At 47.2% G+C, this 20,941-nt stretch overlaps 1 protein-coding gene and 1 long non-coding RNA gene across 2 annotated transcripts in view; one reads left to right on the top strand and one right to left on the bottom strand.

Moving 5' to 3' along the window:
- Positions 1-11,444, top strand: part of LOC137167685 (uncharacterized) — a 61,669-nt gene extending 50,225 nt beyond the window's left edge. Inside the window, exon 3 of the long non-coding RNA XR_010924167.1 lies at positions 11,303-11,444. This is a non-coding gene — a long non-coding RNA (uncharacterized lncRNA). The remainder of the gene's footprint in view (positions 1-11,302) is intronic.
- PNOC (prepronociceptin) lies at positions 932-19,716 on the bottom strand. The gene is made up of 2 exons (XM_067569932.1): positions 19,591-19,716; positions 932-1,498 (listed from the first exon to the last, which is right to left on the bottom strand). Exons 1-2 carry the CDS (start codon positions 19,714-19,716, stop codon positions 932-934), a joined length of 693 nt encoding a protein of 230 aa, XP_067426033.1.
- Positions 19,717-20,941: the final 1,225 nt, after the last annotated feature.

Here is a 20,941-nt window from a genome sequence, read left to right as displayed (position 1 = left end):
TAGGTTTGGAAGAGCTACGGTTGGAAAGCAAAAGCCCAAGTTAAAGAAGGAGAGAGCGACATGACTGATTTTAACAACTCAGTCTCGCTGGGCTAGAAATTGTATTCCCCCATGGCACGCTGGTACCAGATAGTGAGGGACGGCCATGGGGATGTCCCTTGGCTGCTTTGGAGGGAGACTTCCTTGGTAGGAATGGGGATCAGCGCTGCCCCGGGAAGTCAGTCACCACAGCCTGAGTTTGTGGATTCTCTCGTTAGTGGAGTGTTGAGTTGCCCATGTAGTGACTTTGAGTATGTCTACACTGCAATTAAAAACCTGCTGCTGGTCTACGCCAGCTGACTCGGGTTTGTGGGGCTCAAGCTAATGGTCCGTTTAACTGTGGTGTAGACGTTCAAGTTCGTGCTGGAGCCCAGGCTTTAGGACCCTGTGAGGTGGGAGGGTCCCAGAGCTCAGGCTGCGTCAAGTAAACAGCCCCTTAGTCCAAGCCCCAGGAGCCGGAGTCAGCTGGCAGGGGGCAGCCATATGTGTCTGCAGTGTAAACATACATTAAGGGACCAAAACATTAGAAATCAGTTTTGAATCTGACAAAAGAAACATGACTGATTCTCTCTCCCCTCACAAGTAAACTCTCATTTTAGGAAACCCAGACTGTCAGCTCAGGGCAGGGATAATTGTCTTGTATTTACTTTCGAAAGGCAAATACATGCCATGTAAATCTAGAAGAATTAATAAATACATTGGATGATTCAGAAACAACCACCGACGCGGCTTCCCACCCCCCCACCTTCATTCTGAGCAGCAATGAATCCAGTTGTCTGGTGAACCATTCCTAACACAGGCTCTTTGGGATCAGGGAAGGGGTTGACTTTTTTGGCCATGGCAGATCTAAACCGATTCACTATGTGTCAGTGACATGAAATAGACTTTCCGGTTAGATCTCGTTCTGTTCATTCAGGTCATTGGTTACGCTGTCATACTCGCTGGAGCGTGGTGACATGCCCAGGTACTGCTTCAAGAACTCGCTAAACCTCTTCTGGTTGTTCCACTTCCGGGCCGACTTCCTGACCCCGATGAAGCCTCCGTACCGCTTCTGCACTCCCTGCACGGCAGGCTCCAGCAGCTGCCTGTAACTGTACTTTCCTTTCAGGAAGTCACCGAGCCTCTTGGATATATCCTTGGGCTGTTCTTGGAAGTCACCCAGTGGAGTCTCACTCCCTTGACTGACGTCCTCTTCCACCTCCCGCTGGCGGATCAGGCTGCTCACCTTGGAGACTCTCTTCTCACCTTCCACTTTGCTAAGATCCACTACTTTGGTGAGGTCATTGAGGTGCTTCAGGCCGGCTCCAAACAGGCCACTATCCTCCATCTCCAAGGGCTGGTAGGCATCGTCTTTCAAGCTGTCAGAACTCAGCCATACAGTCGACTTACCAGCCACTTTGGTGCAAAGCTCCCAGGTGCTACTCGAAAAGGCCTTCCCTTCGCACTCCATGATGCAGATCTGCAGAAAGGGGAAAAAATAAAGGGTCTTTCAATTGTTCATCCAACCTTTTCTCCAGCAAGTGGGAGTAACCTCCTGTAGGAGAAGTACAAGGCCTGTGCAAGCCCTACTTAATCTCTGAGGGCCCAATAAGTGGGAGAACTCACATGAGCAATTGCTCACCAATGTGTGCATGGGTTTCCCAACCTGGCTGATAATTAATAGCCCTAGATCAGTGTTTCTCACCTTTTTTGACACCAGGGACCGGCTTCCGATACTGTGTCAGGGAGATCTTGGGCTTCCTATATTGTGGCAGGGTGATCTCGGACCGGTGCCGGTCCATGGACTGGTCATTGAGAAACACTGCCCTAGATCATTGTACAGAGTGTCAAAGAACACAAATGTCAGCCTTGCCAGGACTCTGCCTAAGCAGGTAGGGAATCAATAATCCCAAGAGGTTTGAAACAGGTAGTACAGAATAAGGATGAACTCAAGCAAGTAAGTATGCTAACTCTGCATCCTGTAGGCAGAGCTGTCTTTGGTACGCATGGAGCTCTGCACATCAGAGCTCAATGGCATGACTTTGCCCTGCTAGCTGGAGAGGCCCTTGAAATATAGTGTTGCTTCTTTTTTTACCTGAGCGGCTAGTTACATTTTGGGGCCATGGTAAGGTGACAAGATGTCCCGATTTTATAGGGACCATCCCAATATTCAGGGCTTTGTCTTATATAGGTGCCTATTATCCCCCAGCCCCGTCCCAATTTTTCACACTTGCTATCTGGTCACCCTAGGCCAGGGGTGTCCAAGTCACTTTCTAGGCTGGGCCAGATTGTAATAAAATGTATTCCAAGTGGGCCATACTGATCCTCCGCCAAGACAGCTTGCAGCATCCTCCCTGTCGGCGGCAGCTGAAGGCAGGTCGTGGCGTCTTACCCGCTACCGAAAAAACTCACTGCATCCTCCTTTCGGCGGTGGGTCACGATGTCTTACCCTTCGGTGGCAGCCGCCAGGGGCTGGAACAAAAACAGTTTGCGGGCACTATCCGGCCGCCAGGGGCCGGAACAAAAATGATCACGGGCCGTATCCGGCCACCCGCAGGCTGGACCAAAAAAGTTCACAGGCCATATCAGGCCCACGGGCCATATGTTTGACACCCCTGCCCTAGGCCATGGGGATGTTCTAGTTGGAAGTAGAAATTGATGGAGTCTGGTATTTATCTTTGACGCAATCTTTTTTATTTACAAGGAATGTACAAAGTCCTGCTTCCTCAAATGCAGGAGGAACCAAGATGAAAAGGAGTTTACAGCCAGCAGACCCACAAGCGTGCGCTCTAGCTTTCTCCAGGATCACACTGTGCTCACTAACTCCTGCTGGGCTTTCTTGCTTTTTTGCCTCTGCCTCTCTTTCTCTGTACTCAGTTGCTGGCCCCCTCCCCTCCCCCACATCCCCTACAAACTATACTCAGCAAAAGCCCTCTGCCCCCTCAATCCCAGAACTCCTGGATGGACTCTTAGACCTTAATTTAAGGGGCCACAGCTATTTTAAGTGAAGAGTGAATTCACACATCAATTACAATGAGGTTTTAATTTCACCCATCACAAGGTTTAATCCAGCTAATAACTGCAGCAATTAAAATAGAGTGTGTGTGTTAAATGCACCCTCCACTGGAGGACATTTTGAAATTAATCTTTCGTTTCAGCCCTGTGGCAAAATGAATTCTCATCAGCCACAGCTATGAAAGGTTGTGCAGAGTTGCCCTGCTGAGAGGATTAGATCCCATTCATGCTCATCCCAACTGTCCCGTTATAGCAGCCTGTTAAATGCCTGGGACTGTGTAACGCTGAGATTATAATACCGCCCAACATCCCCTCTGACCTGCAGAATGGCATGTAATTAGCCACATATAACTGGCTATAAGATCTGAGGGGAAAGCAGTTGAGTTCGCAATGGGGCTATCTAGCCAGCCCAGTAATCCTGTCACTGAAGCATGTTTGGAAATTGTATAGTTAACACCCTTCAGATTTTTCCTTCCTTTCTCTGCTTCAGCTGCTTAGCAGTTACCATCTGTGCAGAGGAGTCAGACAACATTCAAATCTAACTTCGGAATTATCATACTGCACCCACTGTAATAGTATCTGGGCACCTATTACAGCTCAACAGGCATCCCTTTACACACTGTAGACACAGGGCTAAATTTTCTTCTCAGTTATGCTGGCACAAAGACAGAGTAATTCTATTGACTTGCATTGAGTGAATTAATCCACAATCAGAACTAAGCCAAGCCAGTCCTTTTCTTTGCTTTGAACTACTCCCTCCCTCTTAGCTTTCATTTGTTTAAAATGCTTCTGCTCTCTGGTTCTAGCATCCCCTGCTATCGAAGATGCTGAAATACACAGAAGGGCTGCTCGCCATATGTCTTATCTAACATACTTGTTATCTTTACAAGTCGGACCCTGTGAGGCTTCCATCCCAAATTTAGCAGTCTTGAGAGATTCCAATAGGTCACATAAGCATCTGAACATCTGGGTTCTCAGACACTGTCTCACTGTGTGACCTTGGGCATGTCACTTCGCCCTGTCTCCGTTTCCTCATCCATCAGTTTGGAATGATGATACTTTCCTATCCGGGGGCAGTTAATGCTTGTAAAACCCCTTGATTGAAAAGAGCCACAAAAATGCAACGCCTTATCAAAGTGCAAAATGTATTAATTATCCAAATTGATCCTCAAGACTGTTCACTTCGTCCACCTTTCACAAGGACTTATCTGTGGAGCCTCAGTGTGATTATTTGGGGAAACAGACAGCAACTGCTTCAAAAACCAATATCCACTCATTGGTGAAAATGATTCACATTTCCCTTTGAAGTTTGCTCCTGTTCCACTCTCTCTCTGCTTATTACCGCTCTGTCCTTAATCCAGGTATCATCCACTTCCTCGCTCCTTTTATCAGACCCAGTCCTCCCTAGGCTAGGATGCAGATGAAACGACAGGACATGCGACCATTGCTTTTGCTGTTAGTCATGGTTAGCAAGTCTCGTGTTGATAACTTAAAAGCAGCCAACGGCGGAAACTGGTCCACGGGTTTGTTTTTTTTAATCTCCAGAGAGAAACCGATTCAGTCCTCACCAAAGTTGTTTGTATGATGCAGGCCAGGCCCAAATGACGCACTAGTTGCAGCAATAGATCTGATCAAACTAATGTATGTAATTCATGCCAGCTTGGAGGCTCCAGAGATGTAGCCAGGCCCCACAGAGGCTACTTACCCAAGCTGGAGGGACACACACAGAAGCGTGATTGGTAACCTGGGCTGCCCCTGGGAGGTTCTATCTGAGGGACTGTGTGACCAGAGCGAGAGAGACCCTGAGGGGAAAGCAGGGGTGATTGTTAACCTCCACCATTGCATAGAGAAGGAGCCGTTTTCTGACCCTCCCGGTCAGAGGGCCTGAGGCTGCTTCAGAGCCTCAGCTCCACTCCAGAGAGCCAGAAGGCCACTCTCTGCCGTGGAAGTCAAGGGTCAGCCAGGACTTGATTCTCCTGGGACATCAACCAGCTGCATGTGGAAGCTGCCTGCAGCCCAGACAGTGATACCAACCTGCCCCTCAAACAGCTATCCTGATCAGGCCGGGGACAGCCTTTGGGAGTGGTGGAGGTTCTCTCCTAATACTGGTATCGGGGTGGGTTTTCACTTGATGTTTGTAATATTGCTTGCAGCTTTTAGTCACCATCTCTAAATCCATATCCTCTTTCCGCTCTCTTCCGTTAGTTACCTCCTTTCCTCTTTCAGGGCATAAACTGGTGTTGTTTTTGATGTTATTTGGATTTGCTATGTTAGTTTTATCTTTGAGGTCATAGGGATGGTAGCCCTTTGTACACCTGCCTTTAGGTGGGGGCACCCGTCACCTGGAACCCAGAGCCCACTGGTCCTAAGGAGAAGAGGGGGTCAGAGAGTACCCAAGGAGAGCGGAGTCAGGGACTCCACCACCTTTGCAGATCCAGGGCACTCCAGAAAGGGACTACCTGTATAAATCTGTTCATTTATTAAATATATAGCTCAGGGGCCTGTCTTCCCAAAGTCCAGGGGTGTTTGGACCTAGAGTCTTAGTTGTGACCATCTCTTTTGTATATCTAATAATGGAGAGAAAACCCTACATTAAAACAGAGGGCTCTGGGAGTATGGAATGCGAGGTTCAGCACTCCTGTTCAGATTTATCCTAGTGTTTAAACTGAATTATGAATATTCTTTTCAGAGGTAAGTTTAGTCCTGAACTGTACCCTATTTGAGGGAGCTCTTTCATTGTAACTCCTATGTGGTAGTATAGTTGTACTCTGGTCAGTCTGACATTTCTATAGAATCTTGCTTCTGAGAAACCTGAAGTGCTTTACAAACATGAAAAAGGCTCCTGACACCTTAGTTATATGGGTATTATCATGGCAGCCTGTCCATACAATAGTTCGTTGCAGCCAGCTTCTGTTATAAAATCCTATTTAACACACTACAGCTTTGGCTTGGAAAATTCCTTTACTCTGAAAAGTGCCACAGTTAATCTGAAAACAAAGGTGACTGGAGTATAGTTAATGTGACACCAGTTTTTAAAAAAAGCTCCAGAGGTGCTCCTGGCAATTACAGACCACTAAGCCTAACTTCAGTACCAGGCAAATTGGTTGAAAATACAGTAAAGAACAGAATTATCCAACAGATACACAAATACAATTTGTTGGGGATGAGTCAACCTGGTTTTTGTAAAGGGAAATCACGCCTCACCAATCTACTAGAATACTTTGAGGGGGTCAACAAGAATGTGAATAAGGATGATCCAGTGGATGTAGTGTACTTAGATTTTCAGAAAGCCTTTGAAAAGGTCCCTCACCAAAGGCTCTTAAGCAAAGTAAGCTGTCATGGGATAAGAGGGAAGGTCCTCTCTTGGATCAGTAACTGGTTAAAAGATAGGAAATGAAGGATAGGAATAAATGGTCAGTTTTCAAAATGGGAGTGGTGCCCATAGGGGTCTGTACTGGGACCAGTAATGTTCAACATATTCATAAATGATCTGGAAAAAGGGGTAAACAGTGCAATGGCAAAATTTGCAGATATGAAACTACTCAAGATAGCAGACTGTGAAGAGTCACAAAAGGATCTCACAAAACTGGGTGACTGGACAACACACTGGAAAACATAATCCTAAGTATACATATAAAATGCTGGGGTCTAAATTAGCTGTAACCACTCAAGAAAGATCTTGGAGTCATTGAGGATAGTTCTCTGAAAACATCCACTCAATATACAGCAGCAGTCAAAAAGGCTAACCAAACGTTGGAAATCATTAGGAAAAGGATAGATAATAAGACAGAAAATATCGTATTGCCTCTGTATAAACACATGATATGCCCACATCTTGAATACTCAGTGCAGATCTGGTCATCCTATCTCAAAAAAGATATGTTGGAAAAGGTACAGAAAAGGGCAACAAAAATTACGAGGGGTATGGAAAAGCTTCCATATGAGGAGAGATTAATAAGACAGGGCCTTTTCAACTTGTGTAGGAAGGCGCTGTGGCCTCCCCTGGAGGCAGAACCCGAGGGAGGGCCCCAGCAGCCTGAGTGGACCAAACCAGGCCCAGCAGACAAGTCTGCCCAGCAACCGAGGGACCGGGCCGTGATAGGACCGCCCGGCCAGCCCAACCAGTGGCAGCGGGGCGGAGCCCCTACAGGAAGGGGTGGTATAAAAGACAGGCCCCAGAGCTCAGTCAGAGAGAGACCGCTGCCGGAGACAGACGTGCTGCCCTGCCGGCGGAGGCCTAGGCCGGAGCAGAGCCTCTGACCACACCCGGGTCTGGAGACTGGGTAGGGCCTTCAAGGAGCTGGACCAGGCAACCCAGCCAGAGAGACTGGGCTGAACCCCGGGACAGGACTAAGCATCGCAGAGCCCCTGAAGCAACCCGGGTGGAAGATACCCCCTGAGGCCGGACAGGACCTGGAGGAGCTGCCAGAAACTGAGCCATTCCCCGAGCCCAATGACCTGGAGGAGCTGCCCCTCGAAGAGGAGCTCCCCGCATTGCCGCCCGTGGACGAGGAGGGACTGACGGGCCTACCCTGGACGGAGTGCCCCAGTGACCGGGAGGAGTCAGGTACCAGGGGGTACGGGGAGGAAGTGATCCAGGGACAGCCATAGTCAGTGACTGGGACAGGGGCAAGCCCCATTGGCAGGTTGCGGCAGGAGCCCCGCCGACTGAGTGGCAATGCCTTTGCCACTGCTAGGGCCCTGGGCTGGGACACAGTGGAGACAGGTGGGCCTGCGTCCCCCTCACCCCTTCCCTAGCCACCCCAGGAGAGCCTCCTCCTCCCAACTGCTCCCGAGAGTGGACCCACTGCTTGCTCGTCCTGCCTAAGGGTTAGAGCAATTGACTGCCTGCTTGCCCACCCGGCCCGAGGGCCAGGGCAATAGACTGCTTGCCCACCCTGCCTAAAGGTTAGAGCACTAGACCGCTGGCTCGCCCGCCCTGCCGGAGGGCTGGGCTAGGCCCCCTCCGAGAGCTAACTGTTCCCCCTGTTTGGAAGGCGCTGTGGCCTCCCCTGGAGTCTGGACCCGAGGGAGGGCCCCAGCGGCCGGATCGGAGAGGACAGCCTAGTAACAGCTTGAAAGAGATATTACTAAGGGGGGATGTGATAGAGGTCTATAAAATCATGACTGGTGTGTAGAAAGGAAATAAGGAAGTGTTATTTACTCCTTCTCATAACACAAGAATTAGGAGACACCAAATGAAATTAATAGGCAGTAGGTTTAAAACCAACAAAAGGAAGTATCTGTTCACACAACACACAGTCAACCTATGGAGCTCCTTGCCAGAGGATGTTGTGAAGGCCAAGACTATAACAGAGTTAAAAAGAACTAGATAAGTTCATGGAGGACAGGTCCATCAATGGCTATTAGCCAGATAGGCAGGGATTGCTGTTTGCCAGAGGCTGGGAATGGCTGCCTGGATGGATCAGTTAATGATTACCGGTTCTGTTCATTCTCTTTGAAGCACCTGGTATTGGCCATTGTTGGAAGACAGGATAGTGGGCTAGATGGACCATTGGTCAGACCCAGTATGATTGTTCTTATATTCTTATTTAAAGGAGGACTGTTTCTGCAATGTTTGAAGAAAATCAGTCAAACTGAGTTACTGGTCAGTAAATACTTAGATTTGAAAATGTTTGTCTAACATTCCTTTGTCTCCCTCTAGTGCAGACTGGTTATTAGTACACTGCCCCTTCAAACTTTTTAGGTAGTCACATCTCCTTGCAAGCCCATGCACTAGCTGAGTTTGAAGAAAATGGATGGTTAATAGATTTGCTTCCTTCCAGTGTTTTTGTGAGGGATAGTTTGGGGCTCAGTCCTCTTGCAAAAAAAAAAAAAACCAAAAAAACCCAACTCCCTTGACATGAATGCAAACTCATTTCATTGATAGTAGGATTTGGAACCATGGGCCAGATTTCTGAAAGTGCCGAGCTCCTCTTGTGACACTTACGGTCAGACTTTCAGAGGAGTGCAACATCTAACATACTTGGCTCTTCGGCAATTCTGGCCATTATTTTGATGCCTGACGGGAGCTGAGCTGTCTGGAAACTCTGGCCCTGACTGTGGCTGCTGAGTTCTTTTGGAAATTGGTCCCTAAGTTTGGGTGCATGTTGCTGTCTATTGGCTGGCTGCAATTTGGGAAGAAGCTGTGTCTTTTGATGCTGTAAGCATAGGGCTCTTTTCCCCACTCCTCTTGTACGTCTGGTTTAGAAAAAAGTGGTTACTACTTAATAGTAAAGGTAGCATAAGGCTGAGTTTGATTTTTCCCTCTTGTAATTACAAAAAAAGTAAATTTTCATGCTTTCAAATGGTTAATGTTAGTTCCCATTAACAATAAAATGGGTCCTAGCCATTTCAGTTGGAGTAAATATGATTAGGGGGGAAATGTTTGGGAAGTGTTTAACATTTCTACTCTCTCTCTACTCACTGAAATCACATTGCACCATGCTTTGAACTGTGGTAGACTCTGACACACTGGCTGTGTCAAGGGCACAAATAGTAAACTGCCATTATTCAAAGACTACACCTGAATTGCCCTCAAGGAAGCTGCCAGAAAAAACATGGCAAGGGGAGAATAGTTTAGTTCAGACCAGGTTACATCTCACAAGTCAAAGGAAAACTCTTGAGATGTGGTCATGCTTTCCCCTGCATTTTCCACTGGACTACCTGCTGGACCACACCCCTGCTCTCTTTCCTACCACATACAACTGTTACTTTGTTTCTTCACCTGCTCCCAAACACTCAAACTGTGTGGTGGATCTAGTCCTAAACTGGTTAATTCAGTTTAGCACCATGGGCTTCGTCTGCACTGAGCTGATACTTCTATACCAAAGGATCTCAAAGCACTTGACAGACAATAGGTAAGAGGAAAGCTCACCTGTGATTGCATTGCAGCCACCTACAGGGTGGAAGGTCTTACACAGCAGACTGTAACATTACACAACATTTCAGGTTAGAAACTGAGTTCCTTATCCAGTTAGAGCTATGGGGGAATTTTAGGTAGGCAGAATGTAGTTGCACACTGGGAAGCTAGTTTAATGCCCCCTGCTTTTGTGATGGACTTTTTTTTAATGACAAGTGGCCTGACCTTTGTTCTGTAACTCATCCATAAGTCAGCTGCTAGCTATTTAGTGCCTCTTATCATGCAGAGGCATTAACATAGCACTGACTCAAAGGAAAGAGCATCAGCATCTCCACTTCCTATAGCAGAGAGATTTCCTGTGGAGGTCTTTGCTAGCACCTCTTAGCCCAGGGGTTCTTCAAACTTTTATTTGCTGGGAGCTCCTTTAAAAATATTTCAGGCTGTGATGATCCCCTCCACAAAAGTGATGACCCCACCCATGCCATGCTATCCTCACCGGTAAGCACCTGGGGATAACTGAGGTTATATAGCTGAGGTTTGTCATGACACCCTCCCTCCCAATAACCTCATGATCTCCTGATGGGTCCGACCCCCAGTTTGAGAACCCCTGTCTTAGCTTATACTGTCTGGCCAGCTCACAGCCCAAGATGTTATGGCCACATGAAGTTATCCCACTGGAGCCTAAAGCTGCAGCCTGTCCCTGCCTTTTGCAGGGGGGACTTTCTTTAAACCTGAACGTTCAGCACACACACCGAGGACAGCGGGTAGAGCATCATTTCCCCACAAAAATCATGTTAACTGTCAGGGTTTAGCAAATCAGCCAAAAGACACTATCAACTGTGCTTCCCAGGACTGTGCCGCAGCTTCACTTCCAAGCCAGTGAGCAGGAATACAGGTCCTGAATGCTATTGATTTAGCTGATGCGTGTGTGTGTGTGTGTGTGTGTGTGTAGGGGGGGGTTGATATCTGTCTCTTCTTCCCCCCACCCGGCTGCCCCCAGACTCTTCTCTCTCAGAGTGAGAGCAGGTGCAATTTTTAATGCTTCATTTCCAATAAAAGATAATGAAACTCCTTTGTTGCCACTCAAGCGTACTTGAAAAGGGGTTTCCACTAGCCATTTAGGCACTGATCTGTGTAGACATTAGGAACATTACATGCTACACATGGCTTCCTCAGGAAGGTTCAGTGGAGCTGTATTGGAGTGGTTTTCTTGTCTCCGTCTCCCTCTTTAACTGATTCTTGGTGCTGCCTTCCAGGGCACTCAGACACCTATTGATTAAGGTAGACACAGTGATGCTGCCAGGGGTTGGAATGGGAGTGGGAGATAAGGATTGGGACTGTCCCAATGAATGATGCATGCCAAATCCACTTCCCTACTCCCAGTTTCTAACACCCCTTTGTTTTTAGTTTCTCAGAGCCATCGTGGTAGATCTTTGGCAATGAATGGTGCTACATTGCTGTACACCAGCCATGGATCTGACTTGGAGTGAGCTAGACTGAACAGCTAGAATCAGCTATGGGAAATTCATTTTTCAAAATAAAAAAGGCACTGAAGGGACTTTGCTTTAACTTCAAAATGGAAAAAAATGACCTTTGAGCAGAGTCTTGAACCTTAGCCTGAGCTGGGTACTTGCAAGAAAGCTGAGCATGTGGAAATAGGGGATGATAGTAGCTGGTTTGCAAATTATTGCTATTAATACAGAAAGAGAGAGCAATGTCCTGGGCAGGCTATGGTTCAGATCCTGTTCCCATTGAAGTCGCTGGTCCTTTTTCAGTTACCATGGTAAGTGAGCTACAGGATCAGAGGAACAGACTTGCTTTATCACCTTCTAGTTCTCCTCCATCCACTTCCATTCCTTTGTACTCATTTGCCTCCCACCTTCCTACTCCAAATGCCTGTTAGTTTAGCTGCCTCCCAGGGGCCCACTGACAACGCCAGCTGCTAACTCGGATTCTTCCCGTGCGTGCATTCATTCATCAATCATCCCTAGTAATCGCCTGGGCTACTGAGCCAGAAAGTGACCATCTGCCCGATCCCTCGCTGGGAGGCCATCACTTTGCTGCTCCCAAGCATAGCGGCAGCAATGAGCTCACAGAAGTCCTATCCCTTCTGCGATGCCCTTGAAGGGCTCCTGAAGGTGCAGCCTGTTATGGCAGGGATTAGTCAGAGTGCTGAAGCACAAAGACCATGGGAGAGCGCAGCATGGGATAATGATGGGCATTCAAAACTAACCGTAATGATGCATCAACTGTGTGAGCTATCTGCTCTCCTTTATAGGGAAATAGGGGCGGGGATTTAAGAGCTGTAGAGGTTCTGAAGATCCATCTCAGAGATCAGGTCAGCCAGCAGGAGCTGTTTGCCTTTTTTTCATTTCTTTCATAAACTTAATCATCCAGCTGCTTTGGGAGAATCTCAGGGGAGTTAACATGAGGTGCCCAGAGTCGTGCTCAGGTCTGGTCTCCACTAGCGACTTATAACTATGGCGCTGTGGGGGTTAGGTCAGTATAACTAGGTGGATTTTTCACACCCCCCATGTAGACAGCGCTATGTCAGCGGGAGAGCTTCTTCTGTCGACACAGCTACTGCCTCTCAGGAGGGTGGATTCACTACGCCGCGGAGAGAGCTTTCTCCCATCGGTGTAGAGTCTCTTCATTAAAACACCACAGCGATGCAGCTGTGCTGATGCAGCATTTTAAGTGTAGACATGCACTCAGAGTGAATCAAGGGCTTGGCATAGAATAGAAACCAGTTCCTTTCTGGGATGAGTGCTTTGCACTGCATGTCCTGTGCGTGGTTAGAGAGTAGAGTGTACAGGAGGAGGTAACTGTAACTGGGGGACTGTTGTGCTCTAGGTTCTCAACCGGGAAGGGCGTTAAACTTTCTAGGGGAGTGCAGTGAGCAAGACCAAATTTAAGTTAGTGGTGTTGAGACCTGGCACAGAATTAAGGTCTCATTTGTCAAACTAGGCACTCTAGTTACTTTAGCTGTACCCCTGCACCTATGCCCTGAGTGTAGGGAGCTCAGACCACCTTATCCATCCACAACAGAGTTTCATTTATCAGTGACAAAAAACTAGACTATCTCAATCCTAGTCATATAGCAGCTGAGCTACTTCACAACCTTCTGTGAGGTCACATCCAGTACTCACCAAAACATTTGACAAATTCCTAGTTAGACACAGAAGGCAGTCATTCCCCACCCTTTATTAAGAGCCTGATCCCTCAAGGTGCTGAGGATACTTAGTATGTTGCAGCTGGTGCTCAGCATAACTTGCTGAATCAAATGGCCTGCTCTTCAAGTGTTAGACACATGGCTAGCGTGTCTCTGTATGCAAACGTTTTTGGTCAGATCATGAAGGAAGAGCACTTGTATGAAAAAGGAAAAGGTTTCCATGGTGCCCAAGCAGCACATACCAGAACCATGTGTGAGAAGTTAGAAAGCTAATGTTCTGCAATGACCATTTCAAGACTCGACATGTGAAGAAGATAGGCTGGCATCTCTCTGGGGGCAGAGTTAGGGTAGTTGGGGTGTCTTGTCTAAGGTGTACATGGTAAGGTAGCAGTATCTTTTTTGCTATTGTAAAAGGGGATGTGGCTCTCAGTTAAAAACAATGTCTACGGTGGGGTGTGATTCAGAAAAGATTAAGGACCCCCGCTCTAGTAGATTGAGCAATAGGATTAGTAACAACCAGTGAAGAGCTACAAATGCAAGTAAGCCAAATTCTCCATTTGACAATACTTCATGACAAACTGGAGTAACTCCATTGGCATCAGTGGGTCATTACTAAGGAGAGGGATCAGTTGCCAGTACAGGACTGAGCATGCAACTGATATGAGCTTTGGAGGGGAGTGACTGTGCTAATACCCATGTTAAGCCTCTGAGCATGCCCTGTGCAAACTTGATGTCTTCAGAAGCCTGAGCAGCCGATTCAGACTGAGCTGAGTGCTCATGTAGTTGCTCAAAGCACTGAGCCTGACTCCTGCGTGCAAGGTTTTACCCTATTGCAGGTACACTGGTCTGTTGTAGTCTATATAGGTTCTTAGGCCGCACTTATCACTGTATTATCTGAGCCCCTTCCATGTGTCAGCTCTCTTTCTTCAAGGTGGGGAATTAGAGAGGGAGACTTGTGTGTGAGTTTGGGAGATGTGGGTTGAGTCTGCTCTGCGCTGTGACTGAGGATCTGCTAAGCTGTGAGGTATTAAATACTCTGTTGCTGCTGTCCCGGTATAAAACATAATAATTCTTTCATTTAGAGAACTGTAAAATCCACACATTTTAAAAGACAAGCATAGACTGAAAGAATCATCTGTTGTTCCATTGTCCAGGTTTTTTTTTTTTTGTAACCTTCCCACTTGGTGATGCCATTTCAGAGCCCAGGCTCCAGCCAGAGCGGAATATCTACACAGTTATTTTTAGCCCTGAAGCATCAGCCCAAGTCAATTGACCTGGGCTCTGAGACTCGGTGTCATGGGTTTTTCTTTGCAGGGTAGACATACCCAGAGAAGTGCAGTGCTTTCCCCACCACCCCAATCATCTCCTCCACCTCCCCCTGCATTTCCAGGTCTGCATTGGCCAGAATTACACTTACAGAGCATAAACCTAATGCAAAGATTTGAAAGGAGCCTCATTAGTTTGGAAGATCCAGGCTGGGTTCCAAAATCACTGGGCTGGGTGATGTGGAGGCACCATGATCAGCTGATGTCTTGGTGGGCTGTAGCTAGGCAGTTACACTATGCTGATCACCATAACATCTGGTGATGATTATCTAAGAATTATTATCCTCATTCTGCAGTTGGGGAAACGTGGGCACAGAGAAGGGATTTGCCCAAGGTCACTTGGCAAGGTAATGGTAGAGCCAGGATGTGAGAGCAAGTCTCTTGAGTCCTAGTGTAGTGCACTAACCATTGGGACATGCTGCTTCCCCTCCTGCAGCTAAAGGGTGCACTGAGGGTTCCTAGAAGGACCCACAATAGGAATTAACTTCTGTAGAACATTTTTAGGAGGTTTGCTGATGCAGAAGGTGCCTCCTACAGGGCAAACCCGGCACATTGGCTGCCGGATGATGGATCCTGCAGGGCATTCAGTGCAGGAGATGCATCCTGTGAAATGTACCCAAGTGACACAGGACCTGTCACCGTAACAAACACAACTGAAACACTGCCGTGATGTACTGGCTTGGGCTCGATAAGAAATAGAAAGGGGGAGGGGAAATCAATACATGCCAAGTGGAAGGAACGATAGGGAAAGAAATGCTTCTACCAAGGCTGTGTCAGAGGATCAATAGAGAGGAAAAGAAAGCATTATGAACTGTGGAAAAAGTACTGGCCAGAGTCTTTAATGGCTCTCATGCCTGTGTGCTCTTTAATCAAGCGCTGACGGCAAGTCTTGTTTTGCTGCACCACAGGCTAGAAAGATCGGAGCAGTGATAACCAGGGAATGAGAAGACACTGATTTAGACATGCACACTTTCTTAGGGAAGCTAGGGCCTGATCCGGAAAGTGGTAAGCAAATACAGCTTCTAATGACTCCTCACCTCTCAGCCCTTCATTTCCCTCCTAGGATAGGGGAGGCTAGAAATGTCCTCTTTCCCATCCTGCTCTGCCCATCTCCACATGTGTGATCTGCATCAGGAGAGGCTCAGAACTAAGTTACGCTCATTAATCAGTTTACATGTCGAATCAGATCAGAATGTCGCCTTGTGTCGGCACAGTGAGCTTCACTGGTCTTAACAAAGACAGTTTTCATTTGTACGCGTAAGGCTGAGTCCTGAGAGATGAACAGCTGGCAAGAGGGATGAGCTGTTGAGACAAGCCGGCTTGGGCGCGACTCAGGAGATTAGCAAAGCTTAGCATTGTTTCTGAAAATGTGTCTATAGACTAGATTATAAAGCTACGCACCAGCTCCCCAGGCTCATGTCTGTTGGGGGTAGGGAGTCAGGTCTGACATACTGATTCATTCCTTCCAATTAAAAGTTTCCATTCTGAATGCACTTAGTGCTCGCTTGACAGCCCTGGGATCTGAAGTCCTCTAGTTATCCCTGGAACATTTACAGCAGGGGCAGCGGTTGGACTAGCTTCCTCCATCGCCATGCCTCAGTCCTGCCCAAGAGAGACCATCTCTAGCGATCAGATGGCCATGCACCCTCCGTGGACCTTTCGGTTGTTGGTCTCTGTTGAGAATGCTGAGAAAGGGGACCAGCTATTGTCCATTATGTTGGGGATATCTGGGTGCTGGGAATGGGGGTAAAGCTGTTTTTGATCATTACCAACCCAGGCTGGATTCTAGCCAAAGTGGGTGTTTTGTTTTTCTTGTTTTGTTTTGTGTCGACAGTGCACTGATTTACATGTAAAAGAGAGGTTGTGTCTTAACATTGTTCAGAGTAATGTTCATGCATGAAACTGTCATGTGGCCTACACCCTTTGTCTAAGTCGTGAGTTGCAATAGCAGTGGTTGAGCTTCCAAAAGGGATCAGAGGTTCAGATGAGCCTCCAAAAGTTGGGATTACACGACTGAGATTGTAAACTCCTTGCAGCAGGCGCTATCTCTTTATTCTGGGTTTCTGCCACGCCTAGCCAACAAGTCCTGGTTTGTGATTGGGGCTTCCAAATAATGAAGAACAATCCAGATATTTTGGGTTTACACAGCTGAAGGTGGAAATCACGCAAGAACAGCTACTTTCTTCGTATTTAGTACTTCCACTTCTAGGTTGTATGAAAGAAACAGAATGGGGATGGGAAAGTTCACCCAAACCCAACTGGAACTGAGATGGACCTGTGGGGACTTCTGCTCCCTGGAGCCTGGTAGAAAAGGGAAATTTCTCCCTCTGCTTTTAGTTGTGTGCCCCCGTTCCTCGTTTATTGTAACCTTTGTCCATCCCTTGCTTGGAGTGGGAAGGCAGAGAGGATATATCACTCTAAAATCCATCTGAATAATTAATTGGCTCTTCAGAACCCAACCCCCCAGCGTTGTCGCTGTTTAGCAATGGGAGCTGCTGAGTAGGCTTCCTGCTCAGCCCCTTACTGCCATTGACACAGAGAGCAGGAGACTGGGATGGAATCAAAACAGTTGTACAGATAGGAGCACTAATCGCTAGGAGCCTGGGACAGCCGATCTGCAATTCAGTGGCAGCATTCATTCAGCCTAATCTGTTAGCATCATGTGTCCAGATTAGTGTTACCAACTTTGTAAATCCTTTTTCTGACACTTCAATCAGTTAACACCAGGAGGTAGCTAAAGCCAGCCCTGAATGTGATCCTTTGTGCATCAGGACTCCCAGGGCAGCAGATTTCCTAGCAGACTGACAGTCTGAAGTCAGAGATGTGGTAAAGCTAGTGCATTAGAGTCCCACGGCTCTGCCACCTAAACCCTGTGATGGGGTGGAGGTTGACTACATGCCTTTTATCCACCTCCTCCAGTGTAAATACAAATCCTTCAGAATTCTTCCTCTGCAGAGGACAGCCAAGTAGTAGAAGCTACCATGACCCACACAGATGGGCATTGTATCAGCCACTTCCCATTGCTTAACATGCAGCGAATGGGAATCAAATCCTGCTACATTACTCTCCTTGAACCCAGCTGCAGGAGCCCTTCTCCTGGGTGCAGTTACTGAGACTTGTTTTTTATGAGCTGGGCTTTTCCACTCCTTTGCTGGTTCATTGTGTAGTACCGCTCATGAGTCATAAACTTCAGCAGAAATTTATAGAGCAAGAGGAGGTATTTCAAACACATTCTTGCCTGTAAAACTGGTCAGGACTCAGTACCTAACAAACGCTGTGAGAGGGAGGGAGGGAGGGAGAGAGAGAGAGAGAGAGGTGTGAAGAAGAAAAAAAAAAAAAAACAGGACCACTCTCCCTTATGGGTAGAATAGGAGGGTAGCCGTGGAATGTTTGGTTCGATCCAGGTGTTGTAATTAAAGAGTCCCTATCACTCCCAGCAGTCTTGTCTCTGTCTGGGATGACTCAAGGGTTGACCCTTTTTTAAAAACTCTTTTGTCCTCAGGACAACGCCACATCTTGTGACATCAGGAAATGGCTCAGATTGTATCTCGGAGAGGCTTGAGCCTAGAGATTGTTTTGGGGTTGGAAGCTGACAATGCCAAGATCTCAGCTTTCTGATTACCATGAGGGCCCTCAACACATCAGATTGAAACGGCCCACGCGTGTGTGTCCACACACAGCCCCAGCAAGCCTGTCTCTCTGTGTTATTTGTAATGCACACATCGCTGTAGTGTCGAGAGTCCAAGAAGCAAGTGTTCTAGTGTAATTGATCTCGGAAATTCTAGGATTGTGGCTGGAAATAAGACCTCTCTGTGTACAATTGACCTGCACACAGGCGACATCTGTGTGAGAACTCATGACATGCTGCTCCTAAAACACAGCCCTTTACTATTGCTAGCCATGTATATAATGCCATTAGCTACACATGGTGCTGTGTAATAGATCCATTGTGCCCAACGTATGGATCCCACACAGAACAATCCAGCTTTATGCGATGCCTTCCAGCCTTACATTGGTGTAACTCCATTCATGTCAATAGGATTACTCCTGATTTATGCCAGGGCCAGCTAGCTCGGAATCAGGCCCCTTGTTTCTATGCTTTGTATTTACTTGACTGTCCCTCTAGTCATTGATCATCTTAATCTGCAGCCATAAAAATAAAGTTGGGTGTCTGGCATGTTCATAGATAGAATCATAGAATATTAGAGTTGGAAGGGACCTCAGAGGTCATCTAGTCCAACCCCCTGCTCAAAGTAGGACTAACTTCAGCTATATCATCCCAGCCAGGGCTTTGTCAAACCTCAGCTTAAAAACCTCTAAGGATGGAGATTCCACCACCTCCCTAGGTAACCCATTCCAGTGCTTCACCACCCTCCTAGTGAAAAACTTTTTCCTAATGTCCAACCTAGACCTCCCCCACTGCAACTTGAGACCATTGCTCCTTGTTCTGTCATCTGCCACCACCGAGAACAGTCTAGCCCCATCCTCCTTGGAACCCCCTTTCAGGTAGTTAAAGGCTGCCATCAAATCCCCCCTCATTCTTCTCTTTTGCAGACTAAACAAGCCCAGTTTCCTTAGCCTCTCCTCATAAGTCTTGTGCTCCAGTCCCCTAATCTTTTTTGTTGCCCTCCGCTGGACTCTCTCCAACTTGTCTACATCCTTTTTGTAGTGGGGGGCCCAAAACTGGACACAATACTCTAAATGCGGCCTCACCAATGCTGAATAGAGGGAAATAATCACTTCCCGTGACCTGCTGGCAATGCTCCTCCTAATGCAGCCCAATATGCTATAATACAGCTCTCCTGCAAAGCGTCCCCAGGTCAGTTCCTGGAAGCACTAGGTGATAGACAGATCTGATCTTACTTCCAAATGCTCCTGAGAATCCTTTGCGTGGGGCTGCCCAGGCTGCTAATGCAAAGGAAAAAGGATTCCAGATTGGATGGGTGCAGTGGGGATCTCACTATGGGATACAAGATGACCCTGGTATATTTAAAACAAAACGAAGGAGGGATAGAAAAGCTCTTTTATCCCAGTGAAGCACTTTACCAGCTCTGCTGCCCCCCACCTCCTGATGTGGCCTGTGGTATCTATTCCTAATGCTGTCGACATCAGGACAGAGCAGCATTACTGATGCACCTGGGGACATCTGCATGCCAGTCACTGGAGCGTGAGTGAGGCTGTGACGCTGACTGACTTACGAGAACATTGAAGTTGTCCTGGTGGTTGTACAAGTGTCTGTTGCAGCTCAGACAGTCCCTCTGGCAGTCACCAAGCACGTGGGCAAACAAGCACAGCAGCAAGAGATCCCACAGCAGAGCCCTCATGGTGGCAGTCGCAAGACCTAGGGAACAGAGAAATAAAGACAAGTAGCTCAATGAAGAGATCACTCCAGTCTATTAGAAAGAGAACTTCTCCCATTGCTGGGTCACCACAGTTGCAAAACCTTTTAAGAAACCAGATTATTTTCCCAGTACAATAACAAGGAGCATGTGGTCTGACTGGACAGTAACTGCCAGGATCACTCTTTCATTTTGGAAACAGATACTGCATTTGCTTTTGGCCATCAGTCAGTGCTTCCCCAAGCTGTCCATGATTTTACAATACTTATGGTCAGGACTCCACTGGTCTATTACCAAATCTGCCACTGATTCCCTGCGTTACCCTTGGGTGAGTCATTTAACATCTCCAGCTCAGGTTCCCATAATTAAATTGAGGATCCTGTCTTTCCACAGGGGTGTTGTGAGACTCCAGCCATGTCTACACTAGCGAGCTTACAGCGGCACAACTGTACTGATGCAGCTGCGCTGCTGTAACCTCTCCTGCTGACATAATAAAACCACCTCCCTGAGCGGTGGTAGCTATGTCAGTGGGAGAAGCTCTCCCGCCGACATGGCACTGTGTACATTACCATGTATGTCAGCGAAGCTGTCCCTCAAGGGTGTGTGTTTCACACCACTGAGTGACTTAAATTTTGCTGACATAAGTGATAGTGTAGATATGGCCTTAATTGTTTCTAAGGAACTTTAAGATCCTGGAACAAAAGGTGCAAATAACCAAAGCAAACTGGATGAAGAACCTCTGGTTTAAAAATGTATCTGTCGAAACTATTCCGCAAACATGAGTAATGAATACACTTATAGGCGATCAAGTTTGGCATCCAAACAATTTGCTAATTTAAAGAGCAGCTAAATCCATAACAAACAGCATTGTTCATAACACTCCATCAGCTCTTAGTGACATATGTAAGGAAGATATTGTCAAAGATCTGGGACCAAATTCTGCTGTCAGACATGTTCATGCAATTCACACAGTCTTCAGTAATAGATGTGCTTGTCTGGTACATTAATTTTGTGCTTGGTATGGTGCTGGAGGAAAACTCCGTATCAGTGAGATATAATGGGCCATGTTGTGCTGTCACTCCTACAGGGATAGCTCATTAAAATCAACGGGGCTGCACGGGGGTGAGACTGCCCTTCCTTGAGGCTCTCTTCAAACCCAAAGCAAGGTCAGTTAAGCTTCAGTGTAACTGAAACATGTTTTTAAAGTTAA

The sequence above is a fragment of the Emydura macquarii genome, unplaced genomic scaffold, assembly GCF_026122565.2.
Source record: "Emydura macquarii macquarii isolate MOO-44397 ecotype Brisbane River unplaced genomic scaffold, CSIRO-AGI_Emac_v2 contig_2960, whole genome shotgun sequence".
Lineage (NCBI taxonomy): Eukaryota > Metazoa > Chordata > Testudines > Chelidae > Emydura > Emydura macquarii.
The sequence above is the reverse complement of the archived record's forward strand: the minus strand, read 5'-3'. Positions and strand labels throughout refer to the sequence as shown.

What these genes read in the sequence shown, in the direction of transcription:
- PNOC (XM_067569932.1), bottom strand. Translation starts at nt 19,716, where the DNA reads ATGAGGGCTCTGCTGTGGGATCTCTTGCTGCTGTGCTTGTTTGCCCAC. An exon ending in AGGACAACTTCAATGTTCTC is followed by an intron (nt 1,499 to 19,590) that starts GTAAGTCAGTCA and finishes CCCTTTCTGCAG; the next exon opens with ATCTGCATCATGGAGTGCGA.